Consider the following 20,491-nt stretch of genomic DNA (forward strand, 5'->3'; position numbering starts at 1 on the left):
AAATCCCCATTAGGCAGGCATTATTGTTACCCTGATGTTGCAGGTGAGGAGACAAAGGCTCACCCAGTTAGTACAGTGGCAGAACCCTACGTTCAAACTCTGGCCTGTTTGAATCGAGAACTCTTGGCTTCCCCTGACTGCTTCTGTAACCATGTTAGACCAGTGGAATCCCCAGCTCAGTCCCTACCTCCCTCGTGAGACTGCACAGCTCGAGACCTATGGTTATAAAGGTTGTTCACTGCTCAAAGGCCACAGGAGGGTTCGGGGTAGGTGGGTAGTGGCCAAAATACAGCCAGGGCTCTGCTTATAGGGGCCATGGGCCCAGAAGGGGTGCCTTTTTCTAATTTTCCTAAAGATGCCACACTGGCTAGCAGCAGCCCTACCCTGGACCACCCGGACCTGCCTGGAATTGACAGCACTCACTACCCTGGCCATTCACACACCTGGCCCCTAACCACAGTCTGCTTTGCATCGTGACTCAGTTGGTTCCTATGACAAAACGTGACACTCCCATAACTCACCCAGCATTTTCTTGCCGCTAGGCTCTTGCTCCTTCTGTTCCCTCTTGCTTGGAATGTTCTTCTCTTCCCAGCTGTCTCTCCCATTTCTATTTCATAAAAGCTACCTTTTCTTTAAAACCCAGCCTGATGCCCACTCCTTCAAAAGCCTTTCAGATATCACAATCTTCATCCCACTCTCTGGCTCCTCTCTCACTTGTATATCCTTGTCTCATGATAACGGCCACCTCCTATTTTTTTGTTTTTAGAGACAGGGTCTCACTATGTTGCCCAGGAGGGTCTTGAATATCCGGCCTCAAGCGAGCCTCTCGCCTCAGCCCCAGCCGGTGGGACTACGGGTGTAGCCACTGGGTGCCGTCCACTGCCTGTTGACCATTGACTCGCGTAGGGCTCCGAGCTGAACACTTTCCATACCTGATTCCTCACTTCACAAATTTTATCACGCGCATTTCAGAGGAAGAAACAGGCTTAGAGGACTTAAAGTCTTGTCACAGTGAGGAGGTAGCAAAGTAGGAAATGAATCTCGGTGTTCTGATTTTCAAGCTGCCTCCTCCTCCTCAGGGTTGGTTTTACACAGATGTCATGCCTGGTGTGAGGTGTCAACGCTTGAAGGCAGAGGCCAGAGGTGGGCTTTTGCAAGTCGCTGCCAAGGAAAGGGGGCTGCCCTGGCCCAGATTTTTACTCCTTCCCCGGGCGAGCTACTGCACCCCTGGGGATCAAAGCAGGCCCTGCACCGCCCACGCGGCCCCCGTGGCTCTCTGGGAAGTAGGATCGCAGCTCTGTGGCCGCGCGCAGGGAGACCCTGGGGGACCCCAGGCCTGCGCCGGGCAGCACCGCACGCAGGCCGGGCAGGAGGGCGCCGCAACCACACCCAGCCGGGCCGGCTTGTTTACGCCTCTCCTAGCGCCCTCCCGCCCGCCAGGCCACGTGACCCTCCGCCCCGCCCCTCGGGTTCTCGCGTGGCTCCTCCCGCCGTGCCGGCCCTTCTTTTTGCCTCCTTCAGAGTCACAAGATCGCTGAGCGGCACCCTTGCGGGATCCTTCCGCCCGTCCCCGCCCCCCTACCTTAAAAACTCTTCTTGTTCTTTTTCTCTCGGCCAGATCACGTCATCATTAATGAGTGGAACGGCCTCTTCCGTTTGGTGGGGTTAGGGTTAGGGTCAAGGTTAGGGTCATCTGCCGTTTGGTTGGAAAAGTAGGCTAGGCCTGGCCGGGGACTCTTTTTCGTGGCGGAGGCCGCCTCCGGCCGTGGACATTTCACTGCGGAGGGGAGGTGCCGAACGTCCAAGATGGCGGCGCCCTGTAGGCTGGAGGAACTGTGAGGTAAACAGCTGAGGGGGAGGAGACGGTGGGTGAGTATGGGGGTGTCTCCCCCTCCTTTTTATGGGGGTTTCTCGGGGCAGCCCTGGCATCGTAATCCCAGTCTGAGAGCTTCTGGGGGTTGGGGTAAGGGGGTCACTTGCTGGGTAGGGACCCCGGGGAAGGGGGGATTCGGGCAGCTCTCCCCTCCCTCTTATTACGCGCTATCTCCGGCTGGGCCCAGCCGGGACTGGCGGGTCCCTGGGGAGGAGAGGCGCTGCGGGTCGGCCCTTCGCCACTTCTCGGCTGCCGAGGGGACGGCTGCACCCCCGGGCCTCGGTGCCGAGGGCAGGGGTGAGGTGGGCCCCTTTGCCAGCGCGTCACTCGGTGGGTGACAGGTTCACCCGGGGTGCGGAGGGCAGGGGAGAGACGCTCCGCAGGAGCGGAAGGGTTGGGGGTGGGGTGGGGCTGGACCCTGGACTTAAGGAGAGGGGTCTGCGGTGGGGGGGGAGAATGAATGGAGGCTGCCTGTGGGCTTCAAGGACTCGCCCAGACTCGTTGTCTCCGTTGAAATTTGCATGACTAGAGTGCCTCGCTCCTGGTGTGCTTGTGGGTGTTTAATTGATGGTGAAAGACAGTTACCTTAAAGTCAGCAGAGGTGATTCTTAAGAGACAGCTATTTGCAGAGCAACTCCTAGGCACTCATTCATTCATTTGAGGAACTGGAGGAAGAAGAGAGCCTACAGTCGGAGATCCCTTGTAGAGTTAAAGCTCGCTCTTTGTGTTTCTTGTTAAAGTGTTTTACTTCGTGTGTCTTGAATGGGGGGGGGGCAGACTTGGGGACGCAGTCCTCCTAGCCAATAACAACAGCTAGCGTTTATGGAGCACTTGCAGTCATCATCTCGTTTGGTCTTCACAACAAATACAAGAGGCAGCCACGATTAACACCTCCGATGGAAGAAACTGAGGCCTGGACAGAGTAGGGCAATGTGCCTGAGGTCACACAGTGAGAAGTATCTGAGCCAAGAGTGGAACTGGGGTCTGACTGATTCCAAAGACGTGACTCTTTTATTTTTCTGTTACTTGATCAAAGCTGGCCTGTCATTAAGTGATTAGAATTAATCAGTTAGCCGAGGTTTGTACACGTGTGTGTAATTTTGAAGGGGGGGGAGTGCACTTGGCTTATTTGCTTTAGCTTTTGTTTTGGGATGGCAGTGTTGTGCATGTAAACTTGTTAGTCTAAGTTAGGCTGAAAAGTATTTGTTTTTTAAATAAAACTGATGAGATTTTTGCAGAAAGAAGTCTTACTGAAATCCTCGCTGGATTCTTTTTAATAGAAAGCATAGAAATAGCACTTGATTTTACATAGAGTAAGCTGTAAAAGTACTAAAATAGAATAATACTCTTCTGAGATACTTTGATTTATAATTTTGGGATCAACTTGAAGTCATCTAAATTCAAACAGGCTGGCAAAGTGGAGCTGTAAATTTCAGGAAGCATTATAGAACCTAATCTTCTGGGAGCCTTTGATTTACTAAGCAACCACCTGTGATTCTTAAGTTGAGCATTCCTGAGTAAACCTGGAATATGCAAATGTGAAAACTGATTTAGGATTGTGTAGGGAAATGTACCTTTAACAGTCATGCATCAGGCAAATGAGACACCTTAGAAACACTGAAACATTATTTGCTATTGCCCTAGGGAACTGCAGGATCTTCCTCTAACCACTTGGTGTAAACTTAAGGGGTATTTATAGAAGATGTAAATGGAAAATATCCTCTTACTACAGTTAATATCTAAAACACTCTTAAATCTCGTGCCTAGAAGGGCAGATGATGTAAGCTTTCTTTGCTTCTGCATTTCCTGGTGTCATAAATGCTTGGTATGTTCCTAAATTCCTAGTTAGAAAGAAAGTGGCTACTAGCCATTATATTGGAGTATCTCAAATCTTGTGACTCAGTTGTCTTCCTCAGTGGGTTAAGAGCAAAGACCCAGTATGGTGTAATGTGATGCCTTCTGTGTGTGCCTGGAGTTTCATTTGTGAGATGAAACTGAACAATCTTACCAGGGCAAATCTAATATACACCCATATTTGTAATGTGTACAGAATAATGAAATTTCTGGAAACAAGGGATTTCAAACTGTGATGTTCATGAGAATCTCCGTGCACAGATATCTGGCCCCATGGTATGTAGACCTACACATTCAGTCTTGGAGGACACTTTGTGTATATATTTTGGAAGAAGTCTGCTTCTGACCTCCACTAGAGGTTGAGGACAATTGGCTTGAAGTATCATTCTGGCTATTTTCTTTTAATTTGTAATTTATTGCAGAGGCATTTCTTAAAATAGCTTCTAACCTCTGATGTATATAGTGTTGGGTGAGTTTTGGGCTCTAATTTAGAGCTGCCTTGATCTTACAGCTCTGTCTTTTTTTGAAGTTTGTTAGGCTACAGGTATGTTCATTTCCCAGTTTCAGGGCCATAGTGAACTAAAATTAGCTTCTCCTGGAATTAATTGGATATTCTTGGATGCCAGTGAGTCAAATACAGCACTACATCAACCATTTCGAGCTTTTCTAAAGAGTGAAATAGCTTTCAACCTTTAACTAGTCAATTAAGTTATCAGCCTCAGTTTCTTCATCTGTGAAATAAGGGAGTTGGATGGTAAATTAATGAATATTTCTAAGTCTAAATTTCTGAGATTTAAAGTCCTTCTGGGGCTTCAGCCAAACCTTCTGACCAAGTTGATTGAATCAAAGTGTTAGTGGTGGTAGGATAACCAAGCACATTGGTGACCGTTAGCCCGTACAGTTGGGTGAAAACCTGCTTATCCTTCCCTTTATATCATCAGGTCATTTAGAAGGTAATTCTCTATAAGGTTCCATATTACAGATCTCTCTTTGAAAGATTAGTTTTATTTGTGTTATTTATTTGTACTATTATTTATTTGTATTATTATTTTATTTGTCTTTTAAAATAGCTGTAGGCAAGAAAGGAAAGCATACTCAATAACATTCAAATCTGTAGTTGTTTGCTTTAAATATGTATGTAGTATATACTTAAACACTGAGGTTTTTTTCTCTTTTACCTGAGATCATCAATTAGTAACTAATATAATTTGGTTTACATGAAATACTCATTTTTTTTCCATTTAAATTGATCTGGAAGAGATCTACCATCAGCAGTTTGAGATTATTCTCTCTGATTTACTTTTTAAGCCTATGGTTGCTGGAAATTAGTAATTTAATGTTTATTTTAATGCCTGTTTTCATGAGAGATAATAAAGATTTGTATTTTATATACTGTGTATAAAAGATATATTATCTCAGGACCTTGTCAGTTTCTTCTTGTCCCTTCTCTTGTGTAATGCTAACTTTTGTTATATACAGGTAAGTAGCAAAAGGTAACAATATTTTTTAAGGTTGAATGAATTTAGATTGACATCTAGTGAGTAAAGTGCCTTAAAAACCCAGCTTTGATCCCAAACAAGGCATGGTAGTTACATGGCAGTTACAACTCACAGGTCACTTTCTCAAGTAAATACAGCAGCAATAGAGGCTATGAAGTGTTTGAGTGACAAGGGACAGTTTTGCCCTTCTATTGGTGATGTGATAGAAGACACAGTGGGGAGTGACAGGAAGAATAGATGTAGTGACTTTAATGTCTGCAGTCATTAAAACTTGTGCCACCTTGAGCAGTTCACAGAGCACAGTAACAAACTTGAAGTGTATCCATTTTAAGTTGTAGAATGGTTCTATCAATGTTTCAAATACCAGTTGTTAAATGGATAGAATGCTAAGCATTATGTACCCAGCAATACATTTTATTTAGTAGTAATGTTGTTATAATAAAGTTTATATTTATTGAGTATGTGCCAGACACTGTGCTAAGTATTTTACATGTCTGATCTCATTAACTCTTTTTTTTTTGAGACAGAGTCTTACTCTGTTACCCGGACTAGACTGCCATGGCATCAGCCTAGCTCACAGCAACCTCAAACTCCTGGGCTCAAGCAATCCCTCTGCCTCAGCCTCCCGAGTAGCTGGGACTACAGGCATGCACCACCATGCCCCACTAATTTTTCTAGATATTTTTAGTTGTCCAGCTAATTTCTTTCTATTTTTAATAGAGACGGGGTCTTGCTCTTGCTCAGGCTGGTCTCCAACTCCTGAGCTCAAAGGATCCTCTCGCCTTGGCCTCCCAGAGTGCTAGGATTATAGGTGTGAGGCGCTGGGTCCCCCCCCCCCACCGCCCCCCTTGTTAACTCTTTCTGCAGCCTTAAGAGGCAGGATAGGAAGAGGAAACTGAAGCTTAGGGACTTGAAGTAAGTTGCCTTAAGATCACTATTCAGTGGCTAAGCTGGGCTGTGAACCCTGTTTGGTTACTCCAGAGCCCAAACATTTAATCTTCCACTGTGATAAACTGCCTGATCTGCTAATCTTATAAACTAACTCACAGGTCAGTGGGTTTTAACTTTTTTTTTTTTTGGTTGGGGGTGCTCAGTTCCCCTCTGAAAAATCTGTGGGAAACAGACCAAATGTCCCTTCCTCTACCCTTTATGTCCTTCACCACCAAAAAAAAAAAAGAAAATACAGATACAGAATTTTGGATATAGCTTCAGAGACTTTATGGACCCAACTTGAAGCCCAACTGATGATTTTGTATAGATTACTGCTCTTAAAAATGGACTTGGGATTTATTAAAAATAATTTTCTTTCTTTTCTTTTTTTTTTTAGCCAGAAGGCAGGAAAGGCCCGTGTCTTTTAAAGATGGACTTAGGTACTATTTGTGTTATAAATCATTTTGTTAAACTTCTGTATTGAAAGATTCTGTACACTTCACTGGGAATTTAACCTTAGGTGCCACATTTAAAAAAAACAGAAGTCGAGAACTTAGGTATGTAACCTGCTAAAAGCTTGTCGGGCTTGGCATTCAGTCTGTGTTGGTACCTTTAGCACCTGGCAGAATTCCATTGGGCTTTTTTCCCAGGTTCGTGCATTATTTCTTCCCCCTTTTGAACCTCAAAGCAGATATATAAATGAATAAATGAATGTTTCTTACCTTCATCCCTCTTTTCTTACTCCTAGACCAGTGGTTCTGAACTTTCAGTAGGCATCACAATCACCTGGAAGGCCCCATCCCAAAGTTTCTGATTCAGAGATCTGGGGCAAAGCCAGGGGGCAAATTCCCAGGGGATGTTCATCCTGGTGGTGTGAGGACCACATTTTAAGAACCACTGTCCTAGACTATCAAACCCTGTATCTTTCTTGCCTAGAATATTTCTCTTTCGGTCCTATAAACTTGAAACCTAAAGAAATCCCACAGTTTGCTCATATTTCTTTTAAGGGAAGCTTTTTATAGTTACTTCTTGAAACATACATAATATGTGTTTGGCTTGTATTATCTTGGTAAATAATTTTTGTTCATGTTAATAGAAAGTCAAAACAGCATTATTTATAGAAGAGACACTCTTTATCAAAATCAAGGTCTGGCCCTATAGGCAAGTTACTAGAGGATTCTTCACTTTTGGAATAGGATATAAGCTTTAGCAAATGGTCCATCAAGGCTCCTAATGGCAGAAGTTCTGAATGGAGAATCTGGCAAGTTGGAGCTCTCCTGCCCCAGTTTGACCTTGAGAGGGACTACAACTGCTGAGACCCTTTAAATCACAGGTGACTACACATGTTGGCAGGTTTTTCCATCAGCTGTTTTACTCTCACTTACTAAACAGTATTTCCTACCTTTCTCCTTCCTTCTAGGCATCTGTAGGAAGAGAGAATTGGAGCAAGTATCTTCCCCTTTTTAGATGCATTTGTGCATCTTTGTTCACTTCATAAAATATTACTCCAAGAAATTACCTGAACGTTCCTGAGCCAGAGCTGAGCATTAACATAGTGGTGTAGTGTTTCTGGTGTATGTAGACTGTGCTTGATACTGAGGTAGTCCATCCATGCCTGGGCCTGTGTCTGAATTGTCTTTGAATTTTTATAGGTAAAAACTGAAACATAGAAAACAAGTTATAGTGCAGAGACATCTGCCTTCACTTATACCTGTAGTTGCATTTTTACATCATAGACAAATGTGTACAAAAATATCTTAGGTGATTTGATATGCAGTTGCCTATTTTATGTGATTTACAGTTCTGAGGCGTCCTTGAGGGTTTCTAGGCCCATCATAGCACTATTTTCCAAAAGTCTGAAAATTCAGCTGATAATTTCAGATAAAATACTTTCTAAATACATTTTAGGTACCTACCACTAGTATTTCCTAAAGGTATATATAGCTTTTAGCTCACAGCTTGTAATGCATCTTGGCTAGGGCAGAGATACGTGGAAAAAATGCTTGCAAGCCCTGCTTATGGCAGCTATACAAGGCTGTTAGTCTGGAGTTGGTGTGTAATCCCAGGCATATGCTCTATCTATCTGTACACACCTAAAGAATGAAATTAATTAAGATGAACTGTGAAAACAAATTGACCTGTACTCCTTTGGTTTCATCCCAAAATACTAAAACACAGAGCCCTCATCTTCTCCCTCAAACTATGCTTTATTTTTATTCAAAAAGACTGCTTATAGAAGTGAAGTTACAATGTTGCATGTAAGGGAGAATACAACTTTTGGGTCAAATATCAAAGAGGGAAAAATCTAGATCTAGGGACATGTTTGTTTTTTAATTTGGCGTTTGAAGATAAGCACATGCACTGAAGCTGCTGTTCCGCTCTGACAGGTGTTTCCAACTATACCCCTCACTTCCTGTCAGGAGGTTCACACGTCACATCTTACTTTACTGACCAGAATAATTGTGCCTAGTAGCATCCCTACAGGGCAGGATTGAAATATAAATGAGTAAGTAAATAAACACTTAAAAATATAAATAATGGTAGGTAGCCTTTCATGTAGCAACAATGCCAATTTAGTGCCATTACCATTTTTTTTTAGCATAGTGACAAAGACAGTAAAAGTCTTAACATTGAGCATTGGACAAAAACACTCTGCTTTCTTATGGTAGTGCCTTTATCTAGGACAGTGATCTTGGCTGGGCAGGCTACAAGATCTCATGTACATCCTAATTTTACCTTTGCCGTAGATATTTGTTTTCAGGTAAAAGGTCCAACTAGATTAATTCTAAGAGGAAGCTATATAACTCAGTGGAATAACAAACAGCTGCTTTTAAGATTCTGAAGATTAGAGGCTCCTGCATTTTAATTCCAGCTCTCTGACTTGGAGTGCATGTGACCAGGCAAGCACTCCGTGTCTGCACGGTGTGGTCGGCCTTTCTGAAAGGCCAGCCTGCCTGCTGCACTGCTCACACGCCTGCAGGCACTGCCGAGGACCACCGGAGTTTGATGTCTGGAATGTGCTCCACGTGGAAATATAATTACCCTGTCATCTGGAGCAAGAGATTTTAATTGTTAGAGAGTTGCTCCATTCCCTAGTTTGACTTTGACCAGGATTATATATTTAAGAGCTGTTTTCAGGTTTTTCCATGCTCGGCATAATTGGGCATATATATATGAGGCTCAGCTTTCATACTCTGTATTCAGCCCTGCAAAGACGCTGATGAAATCTTAGCTGAGCTGAATAGCGTGAATTTGCCTCTTGTGTGCCAGGCACCATGATAGGCCCTGAGTGTCTGAAACGGGTGGTCCCTGTCTTCGTGCAGTTTACAATCTAGTAATCAGATCATACCTACATATGGTTCATAGGATCCATAGTTTAAAAGCAAATTGGAATGTATATATACTCATATTTAACATGGATATTTAATACGAGTTAATTTGGACAGAAAGTAGGGTAAAAGGTTCACAAATATCTTGTGCCTGTCATGTAGAAGGATCAGATTTACATTGTGCTGCTTGAAGGTGGAATTAGGTTTAGTACATTTATTTAAGACATGTCTTAGCCCCTAGTCATTTAGTCAACAAGTGCCGGGCACTGGAGTAGCTGCTGGAATGCAGTACTGAATAATCCGCAGTCTCTCCCTGGGTGTGATGTCCAGTGCAGGAGACATGTTCAGTAACTAATTACACTTAGTTAATTGGGTTGTGGTAAGTGACACAAAGAAATATAGGCTGCTGAGAGTATATGACAGGGGACTTGACCTAGTCTGGGGGGTGGGAAGTGGAGGCCTGGGAGGCTTCTCTGAGGAAGTGAGTGAGTGTGCTGAGATTCTGAGGGTGCAGAGTAGATTTAGGAGGAGCCAAGGCAGGAGTGTCCTAGGCCCAGGGACAGCTTGTCTGTGGTGCCGAGAACTGAAAGGCTAGCGAGGCAAGGTGATGGGAGGGAAGGGATGGTGGCGGGCGGTGAGATGATGCAGGCCCACTCAGTGCTTGTGCCCCTCGCTGTCCTGCTGTCAGCCCTGCCCCGCAGGGCTCCTCCAGCGGTTACTGTGTGCCCACGCTGCCCCCTGGGCTGTGCGACGTAGCCGCTCATTTCATCCCCACACAGCCTGTGAGGGTGATACCATTATTATTCTCACTTGACAGATGAGGTAACTTAAGGTTAGACATTAGAGACTTAAGATAAATAGCCAAGTGTTACACAGCTAATAAGTGACAGAGCTTGGATTTCAACCCGGAACTGTCTAACTCTGGAGCGTATCCTGTCCATTCGTTTATAGCTCTAATAGACATTAACAAAGGCAGAGATTACAAGTTCAGCACAATATAAAGAATTTTCCAGCAACCAGCTGTTCAGAAACGTAGACAGGGAGAGGCACGTGCTCCTGATGATTATAAGTGTTCATTCCAGTGGAAACCAGATGGCCACCTGTCAGGGACAGAGTAGAAGGAGCTTGTACCAGATGAACCCCAAAGTCCCTTCTAGATTGCATCTGGGATTTTGGTTAATTGTAAGATTATTATATACATATGTATGTATCTGTATATGTTTTTTCCCTTCAGTGACCATGAAAGACACCAGGTTGACAGCACTGGAAACTGAAGTACCAATTGTCCCCAGAACAGGTAAGGGATAAACAGTCCAGTGGCTGGGGGAGGATGGGAAGGAATTAGTTACCTTGCCCCTGGTTGTACTAGTGCATCGATGCTTTTTTGCATTCAGAGATTTAACATCTATTGTTGTAGCTACTTGCTAGGAACTGGACCATCTAAGGCGTGAAGTAATTAGTCAAATTACTAATAATTATTAATTGCTTATTTAGTGCCAGGCACTGTGCTAAGTGCATTATCTGCATTACTTGTTTTCTTCTTCACAGCCATACTTTCAGTTTACCCCCATTTTACAGGTGAGAAATCTGGCTCAATTTTCCTAAGGGAGGCTAGCTAGTGCTTGATAGACCTGTGACTCAAATCAGTTCTATCTAGCAGCAAAGTTTGGCTTTAACTGTCAAATTACATTGAAGCCTGTGTGCTGGCACAGGTCGGTTAACTAGTGGTTCTTAACTCTGGTTGCACTTTAGAAATACACATGGGTTTATTTAAAAAAAAAGAAAATACCAAATGTGGTATTTGGACCCCACCCCTTAACCTGTTCTGGAGTGGGGCTCAGGCTTCAGGATTGTGTAAGCTCTCCAGGTGATTTTAATGTAGACCCTGGGCTGAGAATACCTGATCTAGCAAATGAGCTTTTGCATCTTAATGTGGCTATATCTGTTTATTGTCTTAAATTAGTTTTGGGGGATAAATTATATGGTATAGTGGCTTTTAGGAATTGGAGGAATCCCAAAGTCTCAGAATATACCTTTCATAAATATTGAGGCTCTGACATTTCCATGGAAATGAATTTAATCTTAGTGACCTAACTAATCACTGAACTGTAATTTCAAGTTTACCAGCAAGAGTACCAAATCCAGCAGAGTTGTGTGTGTACAGGAAGGGTATAGGGAAGCTAGGGAGTTGTTTGGTCTACTGTCTTTATACACAGATAGCTGATGTGACTTGTGTCATGGCTCAGTGGTTGCTATTTACTGTATTCTGTATTCTGTTGTCTACCTTTGTCGTAGGAATTGTGAAATAAGATAGGGATTTATTTTTGTCTTATAGATTCATGTTGGTTCATAAACAAGGACTTAATACAGATTGTAGTCCGTCTAACAAGAAGGTGGAAGTATCGTTCTCTCACAAGTAGGGAAAGCTTTCTGAGTTTGATTTTTCATTTTTAATTTTTTTATATGTACTTCATGCTGTTCCATTTTTATTTTATTATTTTTTAAATTTATTTTTAAATTTTTTTAGAGACAGGGTCTCACTCTGTCCCCCAGGCTGGAGTGCAATGACATGACCATAGCTCAATGTAACCTCTAACTCCTGGGCTCAACTGATCCTCTTGCCTTAGCCTCCAGAGTAGCTAGGACTACAGGTGTGTACCACCACACCCAGCTAATTTTTAAATTTTTTTATAGATATGGGATCTCACTCTGTTGACCAGGCTGGTTTCGAGCTCCTGGCCTCAAGCAGTCTTCCTGCCTTGGCCTCACAAAGTGTTAGGATTATAGACGTGAGCCACCGCACCTGGCTGTGTTCCATTTTTAGAAGTCCACTGAACATGAATTTGAACCTAAAGTCAAATGGTCAAGAGTTCAGATCATTGAGGCACAAGCTGAATATCACCAAGATAAAATGTAAATTCTGCGATACAGAAGTAAATCTCAGATTTTTAAAAACATTTTTCATGGTTACAATTGTATTACATTTTAGTGGTCAGATTTTAAAAGTTTGAAATTTTAATGTGGGAAAAATATTTGTGAGCACTATCAGCTGCTAAATTGCTCTTGTGGTCACTTGTTACATGTGTGTGATAACCATCTTCAGCTGCCACACTTAGTCTCATTGTTAACCATTTTGGACAAAGCAGAATTCAAGGAAGTTTCTGGTAGATGGTTTTCTAGAAGGAGGGGTTCATAGCTTGGCAAGCCTCTAAGATCCTTCTCTTCAATTACTAAAAATTATTGGCAACCTAAGCAATCATCTTTTTTTTTGGGAAAGAAATCTAACTCTTAATAGCATTTTTCTTTTTTCATGTAGGCTCTTGTTTATACATACTTTTTTCCTTTTTTTAAACAATTTTTGGGCTGGGTGTGGTGGCTTACACCTGTAATCCCAGCACTTTGGGAGACCGAGATGGAAGGATCACTTGAGGCCAGTAGTTCAAGACAAGCCTAAACAATGTAGTGAGACCCTGTCTCTGCAAAAAATAGAAAAATTAGCTGGGTCTGGTGGTGCATGTCTGTAGTGCCAGCTACTTGGGAGACTGAGCCAGGAGGATCACTTGAGCCCAAGAGTTTGAGATTGCAGTCAGCTATGATGACAACACTGCACTGCCACTGCACTCTAGCCCAGGCAACAAAGTGAGACCCTGTCAAAAAAAAAAAAAAAAAAAAAAAGTTTTGTTTTTTTTTTTTGCCCAGGTGCAGTGGCTCATGCCTGTAATCCTAGCACTTTGAGAGGCCCAGGCAGGAGGATCTGTTGAGGCCAGGAGTTTGAAACCAGCCTTGGCAACATAGCAAGACCCAATCTCTAAAAAAAATTTAAAAATTAGCCAGGCATGGTGGTGTGTGCTTGTAGTCCTAGCTACTTGGGAGACTGGAGAGGGAGGATTGCTTGAGCTCAGGAGTTCCATCCTGGGTAATAGTGGTGTGTGGTTGTAGTCCTAGCTACTTGGGAGACTGGAGAGGGAGGATTGCTTGAGCTCAGGAGTTCCATCCTGGGTAATAGAGTGAGACCATATCTCTTAAAAAAAGTTTTTTAATTGACACACGGTAATTATACATATAATCATTACGCATTGTATACATGTATAGCAATCATTTTGACAAGCTTTTTGTTTAAATTTTTAGCCTCTATATACTCAAAACTACAAGAAATTGTCATGAAGCATTTTTGTAAAGTCTGTTTTGAAGTTTGATTAGTGAGTACAAAATGTGTTTTGGGTATTTGACTTTTTCTTAACATTGTTTTCTTCATATTCTTTACATTCTTTATGTTTGGCATATGTGCACATTTTTTAAATCGTAGATGTCATTGACTATGATTATGGATTTCTTGATATAAAATTGAGGTGACAGAATTTACATTTTATTTTTTACTTGGCAAAAACTATAAACGAAAATATGCTAATTCATCCTTACAAGATGTGAAATACTTCTAAATATGACTTTTTTTTAAGGACTACAAATTAAATTCAGCACTTAAAAGTTATTTTGTTTGTTATAAATACTATAAAAGAATTCTATAAAAGTTAGAGTTATCATTTAGTTTGTTACTTAGCTATGAGTTAATTTAAAATTTTGGGAGTTTTTTTTGAGACAACGTCTTGCGCTGTTGCTGGGGCTGTAGTACAGTGGTGTGATTGTAACTCACTATAGCCTTGAACTCCTGGGCTCCAAGTGATCCTCCTCCTTCAGCCTCCTGAGTAGCTAGGACTGCAAGAGTGCCACCACAACTGGCTAATTATTTTTTTTTGTAAAGACAGAGTCTCACTATGTTACTCAGACCGGTCTTGAGCTCCTGGCCTCAAGTGATCCTCCTGCCTCAGCCTCCCAAAGTGCTAGGATTACAGGCATGAGCCACCGCACCTGGCCCAAGTTATTTAAATTATAAAAACATTTGGCTTAAATAGCATATACTGTTATTTATAAAGTTATCTAGCTAAACTACTCTTAATGTTCATATTACTAATGTATTTAACTATTTGAAAGTTTTTAGTTTTTTTAGTATAAAAGTCACATTCATCATTAATTGAAGTTTTTGCTTTTATAATAATAATAAGTATATATTTTATACTTAAACTGACAGAATTTCAACTTACTACACACAGAACTTGGGTGTTTCATCTAGAATATTTTACCTTTATTTGATAGTGAATGTGCAGATGTTAACTTACTGTTAAATCTTCTAAATAATTCCTTGTCCACATCACTGATGTTATGTAGGTAGGGGTAATGGGAGTGCCATGAACATATTGTTATTGGTCACACACACAAGGTCAAAGATGCCAGAAACATTGCTGCAGAGGCATTTGAGTGTTCAACCTTCAAACCTTCTAAAGACCAAGGCCAAACACAAATATCAGAGTATATAGAAAATGAAGTGGAACTTTGGTAAATCCCTACTTTCTGTGATTATTGAGATCATAAGTATTCTGTTTGATCAAGTCTGATGACCTGTTGTAGAGTTTAAACTTGGTTCAAGGTTCCTCATGAATTAGAAAGTAACTTTTATTCAAAGGTGGTGACTAAGACCTTTGCTGCTGCTTTGACCTGAGAGACAGCCATGCAAGGATGTGGGAGAAGAGCATTCCAGGCATAGAGGGAGCAGCAAAATGCAAAGGCTCTGAGCAAGAAGGAACCAGTTTGCGTGTGTTTGAGAAGACCAAAACTAGAGCAGAGAAATGAAGAGGCAGAGGTAGATTGAGGGGTTGATAACTGGCTGGATCACGTGAAGCCTTGCAGGGTACTTGTGAGTTTGGCTCTTATTAGCTCCATGGGAAGCCACTGATGATTTTAAACAGGGGAGTGATAGATTGTGATATTCCTGAGTCTCTTGTGGTTGTTTGGTTGTGAATGAATTGCAGGGTAGTGTGAATACAGCAGAGAAAGTAGTGAGGGAGGCTGCTGCTCCCTTGTCTCCAGAAGAGAGGTGATGGGGCTTAGACAGGGGATAGCAAACGAAACAGCAAAATGAGTGGGTTTGCTGGCAGGTTAGACATGATGGTGGGGGTGGTGGAAGAGTCATGGATGTCATCTGGGTGTTTGCTTTAGACTGATGGTAGTGCCTTTTATTGAGATTAGAAGATGGCAGAATAATAGGCTTTGGAGTGGGGAGTAGGCATTGAAGGTTATGACTGCTTAATATGAATAGTCATCTATAGCATGATACTGTGGCACGTGCCCACTAAAGATAATAAACTAAGTGGAAAGTTGCCTTAGCAGGTAGGGTACAGAAATGTATTCACCAGATAATGTCTTTTGACTTCTCCTATATGCTATTTTCTTTGGTGGCTTACTTCCAAAATGGAAAAGAGACTTTCATGGCTGTAAGTGGATGCTTCAGTGTGTCTGTGGTACTAATCTTTAAGTGATTTTTCCCAGACATTCTATCATAGGCTGTAAAGTATGTTTAACATGTGTTTATCCCATTCACCACCACCCCCACTGACTCCAGTGAGCTGGTCCCTTCCCTCCTTTGGGTGCATACTGAACCACGTCGTTTATTCTACTAGAATACATGTAGTTCCTACATTGCACTATCTTCTCTGCTTAGCACCCTGCACTTAGTATACACTCAAGAAATATTTGAATAAGTTTAAAAAGGAGAGAGATTCTAGTTATGGGACTGATTCTGGAAGCTTATGATTTAACTCTCATGAGGGATTTTTAGAATGTCAGAAATGCTTGAATGTGGGTCACTTATATGAAGAATCTCACATGAAACCCAAGATTTATATTTTTCCTGGGGATTAAAAAATATGGTGAAATAGTAGAATTTTAGAACCAAAGAGAAAAAGCTTGTTGCTAAAAATGTTCTAATGTGTTTTGGAATAAAACCTTCTGAAAAACAAGCGAGGTAGCCCAAGCCAGTTAGCCCCTACAGTCGCCAAGTTGACAGGATGGGAACCTCCTCCTTTAAAGTTGAGCCCCTGTCACTGTGCTGTGGGGCAGCCTGCATTGAGGACCTGGCCTCATGCTGTCGTCTTCTGAATGGACAGAAGGCAAGCTCAGAGTCTCATTAGGCTGAGAGTAGGTAAGTAGCAATTTTACTGGAACAAAACCAAACTTAGGAATAAAATAATTTTAAATTTGTGAACTGCATTCTTTATCACTAATTGAGAATCATTTGTGATTTACCTGAAGTAGAAATAAATGTGGGGGTTAGTTAGATAAATGTGCTATTAAAAAGTCATCTTGAAAGTAGTGGCCCAAATGTTTTTACTATTATTTTTTATGATAATATACATGCACTGTTTCAGTGAGTATTTATTTGTGCCACGTACTGTGCTAATTTCTTTACATACATTATCTCATTTAATTTTCTCAATGAACAGTAAACCTGTCAGGTTGGTATTATCTTCATTTATAAGTTTAATTTAATTCAACTCAGAATAAGATGAAATTTGTTTTGAACTCTTACAATAAAATCTTACCAGTTGTGGTCTCACATTTCTGAGCCCTTTGAAATTAACTTCCTTTGTGATTTATCTGTAAGATTTATATTTATAGGTATGAGCCAGCAGCTTCCTACATCATGATTTGCTCTCAAAACTGCATTTAGACGTTTTAATTTTTTTCTGGCTACTGAACTTCTGGTTTACCAAGAGCCAAATCAGTGGCTTTCATTTAATTACAGTCAGGTTGTAATTAAATGAGAGCATAGATGATATTAAGTTAATATTTGACAGTTTCTGGGGTCATTGCTAATTTAAACTTGGCATCCTTGCAGAAGGAGCTTAAGTTGGATTTTTCTTTAGCGTAATGTTTCTCATATAGGACTTGTGTATTACTTATATAAGAATCACCTGGGGTGCTTTATTAACATTCAGATTCCTGAGCCCCAAAATTCAGTCTTGGAATGAGCCCAGGAAATTGCATTTCCAGCAAGCATCCTAGGTGGTTTTGATGCACACTGAAGCTTAAGAACTGCTACTTTTGCTTACTCAAAGAAAAGCATATAAGAATATATTTTAATATGCCTGCAAATGACATGTACAATCATGGATAAGGTCTGGGAGTTGGGCCATTTAAGTTCTGCTTTACCATGTGATCTTGACAACATTATTTATCCTTTTTGGGTATTCACATTACTACCATTGGTAAAACAGGACAATGCCTACTTACCTCACAGTTGCTGTGATAATCAGAACCACAAGTTAGCTTAATATTCTGTACGTTTAAGGGCTTAGGGCTTTGGAGTCAGGCATATGTGGGTTCATATACCAATTCTTCTCTTTTGGTTTTGCCTCTTGCTAGTTCTGTGACCCAGAGCAAATGGCTATTCCTCTCCCTGTACAGTGGGAACAAAAGTACCGCTCACATGGTAGTAGTATAAGGAGTATATTCAATGCTGTCTGTAAAAAGTATATAGTACCTGTCTTATGAATGGGAACTATTGTGACTTGTTTTTACAAATACAGCTTCAGAGACTAAACTGGGGAGAAATAATCAATCATAAGTGTATATAGTAACACTTGGGGAATGAGTTGCTTTTGTATATCTAGATAAGGCAGCTGTTCCACTACCATAAAGAGCTGGGATTTTGAAGGTTAAGTTTTTGAAGGTTTGCCCTGATGGTATCAAATCTTTCCCTGTAACCAGTGGCATTTGGGTGTGCACTAGATGACCAGGACAAGTAGCGTACACTAAAACAGAAGTGATCCTTGGTTCATGCTAGGTGTTAGACTTAATGGGCTTGTGATCTAACCAGCTGTACTAACTTTTAGGTATTGATGAGATTGTCAAGAAGGAATTAGTATGCTTTTAGCTCTTTTTCTGAAAACAGTTTGTCTTTTTAGATCAATGATTTGAAACATAAACATAGTCTTAGCCAAAACCCAAGGTCGAATTAGAAGTAGGAATAAAAACTTATGTATATGACCCTGTCATTAAGTTGCTGTGATGATCAGGCTTACTGTTATCAGTTTTTTAGGTTATTCTCTGATTGTTGCATTCCATGGAACTTTTCTTCATAAATTTGCGAAAGAATTATTCATACACTGTATCTTCTTTTACCAGCCAAACTGATTGTTTGAATCAGAAGGTTCTGGCCAAACTTTTCACTGCATTGGACACATTCACTGATTTATAGGTAGGTTTTTGTGGGGGAGAATGGGGCCATTTAGTCACAGTGTTCGTCTTCTTTTTTCTCAGTCTGGTAGTAGCCCCAATGAAGAGCCTTCAGAACCTTTAATGCACGTCCTGGAGCCGGTGCAGCACATTCGTGTAAGAGGATGGCCCAACAAGCGAACGTCGGGGAGCTCCTCTCCATGCTGGATTCCCCCACACTGGGTGTGCGAGATGACGTGACAGCTGCCTTTAAGGAGAACCTCAGTTCTGGTTAGCAAAGTAAAAAATCCCTTTTAAGCTTATCTGCTAAAAAGAAGAGATTGACCTAGAGCTGAATAGAATCCTGCTGGTAAATTTTAGTTTTCATCTTCTGAAGAGTTTTTTAAATCACCAAAAGAGAGCATACATTGGTTGATTCACTCTGTATGTGTTCGAAACTTTTAATTATGGAAATAATATACACCAAGACAGAAGTAAGAGAGAGTTGTACGGTGAACCCCATGAACCCGGTATCAGCACTTCTGCCTTTCTTGCTTAGTCCTACCTCCCTGACTCTCCACTACCCTCCAAATACTCTAAAGCACGTACCAAACGTATCATTTCAACTGTAAATCGTATATGTGTTTTTAATATGAAGTGTTTAACCTCTCTTTAATCTGAGAAATACAAATTTAAACAGTACCCTCTTTTGCTTACCAGGTTGGCAAAAATCAAATACTGATCATAGAAACGGGCAGTGTTAGCAGGAGTATAAATTGTGTTCAGCCTTTTTGGAGTCCCCTGTCATCAATTCAAAAACATACCATTTGACCCACTTGTAGGCATCCGTATCTTATATCCGTGAATGAAATACAGTAAAAAATTGGAAAAGCCCAGTATCCTTCAGTAGGTAAATGGTTAAACTATATAGAGCCACACAGGGGGCGGCGCTAGGAGGTCAGTAAAAAGAATGAGATAAAGCTGGGTGCAGTGGTGCATGCTTGTAGTCCCAGGATTTGGGAGGCTGAGGCAGGAAGATCGCTGGAGGCCTTGAGTTTGAGGATGCAGTGAGCTATAAATGTGCTACTGCACTCCAGCCTGGCTGACAGAGTGAGACCCCCATTCTCTTAAAAAAAAAAAAAAAAAGAATGAAATAGAGGTCATAGTCGCTGACATGGGAAAGTGTTTACAACACCTTAAGTGGAAAGAACATACATGTATGCAAACTGTATCTGTGTGGGCATGGGGGCTATACACGTTTGTGTGATTATGGAAGTAGGAAGGGGTTTGAAATGACACATAGGAAACTTAAGGGTGCAATCTCAAGAATGGGTTGGGAGGCAAGAAGGTAAGGAGGGCTTTCACTTTTATCTTACGTACTTTTATATAGTCTGCATTTTTAACAGTGGACGTAGATTATTTTTTGTAATTAAAAGAATTAACAGATAGCATTTCATATGCATTTATGGCTATTGACGCACATAACCTTGGAATTATCCTATTGTTAAACCTAAATAAATGAGACAGAAATACAGTGCTACATAGAACTTTTGGTAACATACAAAGAAACATTTTCTGGATTTGTGACAGGCAACTATTTGAGGTAAATTTAGAATGTTAAAGGAAATAAGTATCATAAATAGCCCTTTTCTTTATTTAGACCGTGGTCCTATGCTTGTAAACACCTTGGTGGATTATTACCTGGAAACCAATTCTCAGCCGGTATTGCACATCCTGACGACCTTGCAAGAGCCACATGATAAGGTAAGCACTGAAATATAATAGGGCATTACATTCTCTAAGAGTAGTGTAACAGCTTCTATGCAAATCCACTGTGCAGTTTGTCCAGAGCTTATTCTTTTAATTTCTATGTGCCACAGGTGACATTGTTCCCAGATTATAACTGCATAGGAAAATAACTTGTAGGACCCATGTTTCCTGAAGAGCTTACAAAATAA

At 41.3% G+C, this 20,491-nt stretch overlaps 1 protein-coding gene across 1 annotated transcript in view; it reads left to right on the forward strand.

Moving 5' to 3' along the window:
• The first annotated feature begins 1,813 nt into the window (after positions 1–1,813).
• The window catches only part of TSC1 (TSC complex subunit 1), a 49,994-nt gene continuing 31,316 nt past the window's right edge, over positions 1,814–20,491 (forward strand). The window contains exons 1-5 of the mRNA XM_045563675.1: positions 1,814–1,869; positions 6,554–6,596; positions 10,720–10,782; positions 18,639–18,824; positions 20,194–20,297. Coding sequence (XP_045419631.1) covers positions 18,719–18,824; positions 20,194–20,297 — 210 coding nt within the window. The 5' untranslated portion in view covers positions 1,814–1,869; positions 6,554–6,596; positions 10,720–10,782; positions 18,639–18,718. The remainder of the gene's footprint in view (positions 1,870–6,553; positions 6,597–10,719; positions 10,783–18,638; positions 18,825–20,193; positions 20,298–20,491) is intronic.

The sequence above is a fragment of the Lemur catta genome, chromosome 10 (genome assembly GCF_020740605.2).
Source record: "Lemur catta isolate mLemCat1 chromosome 10, mLemCat1.pri, whole genome shotgun sequence".
Classification (NCBI taxonomy): domain Eukaryota; kingdom Metazoa; phylum Chordata; class Mammalia; order Primates; family Lemuridae; genus Lemur; species Lemur catta.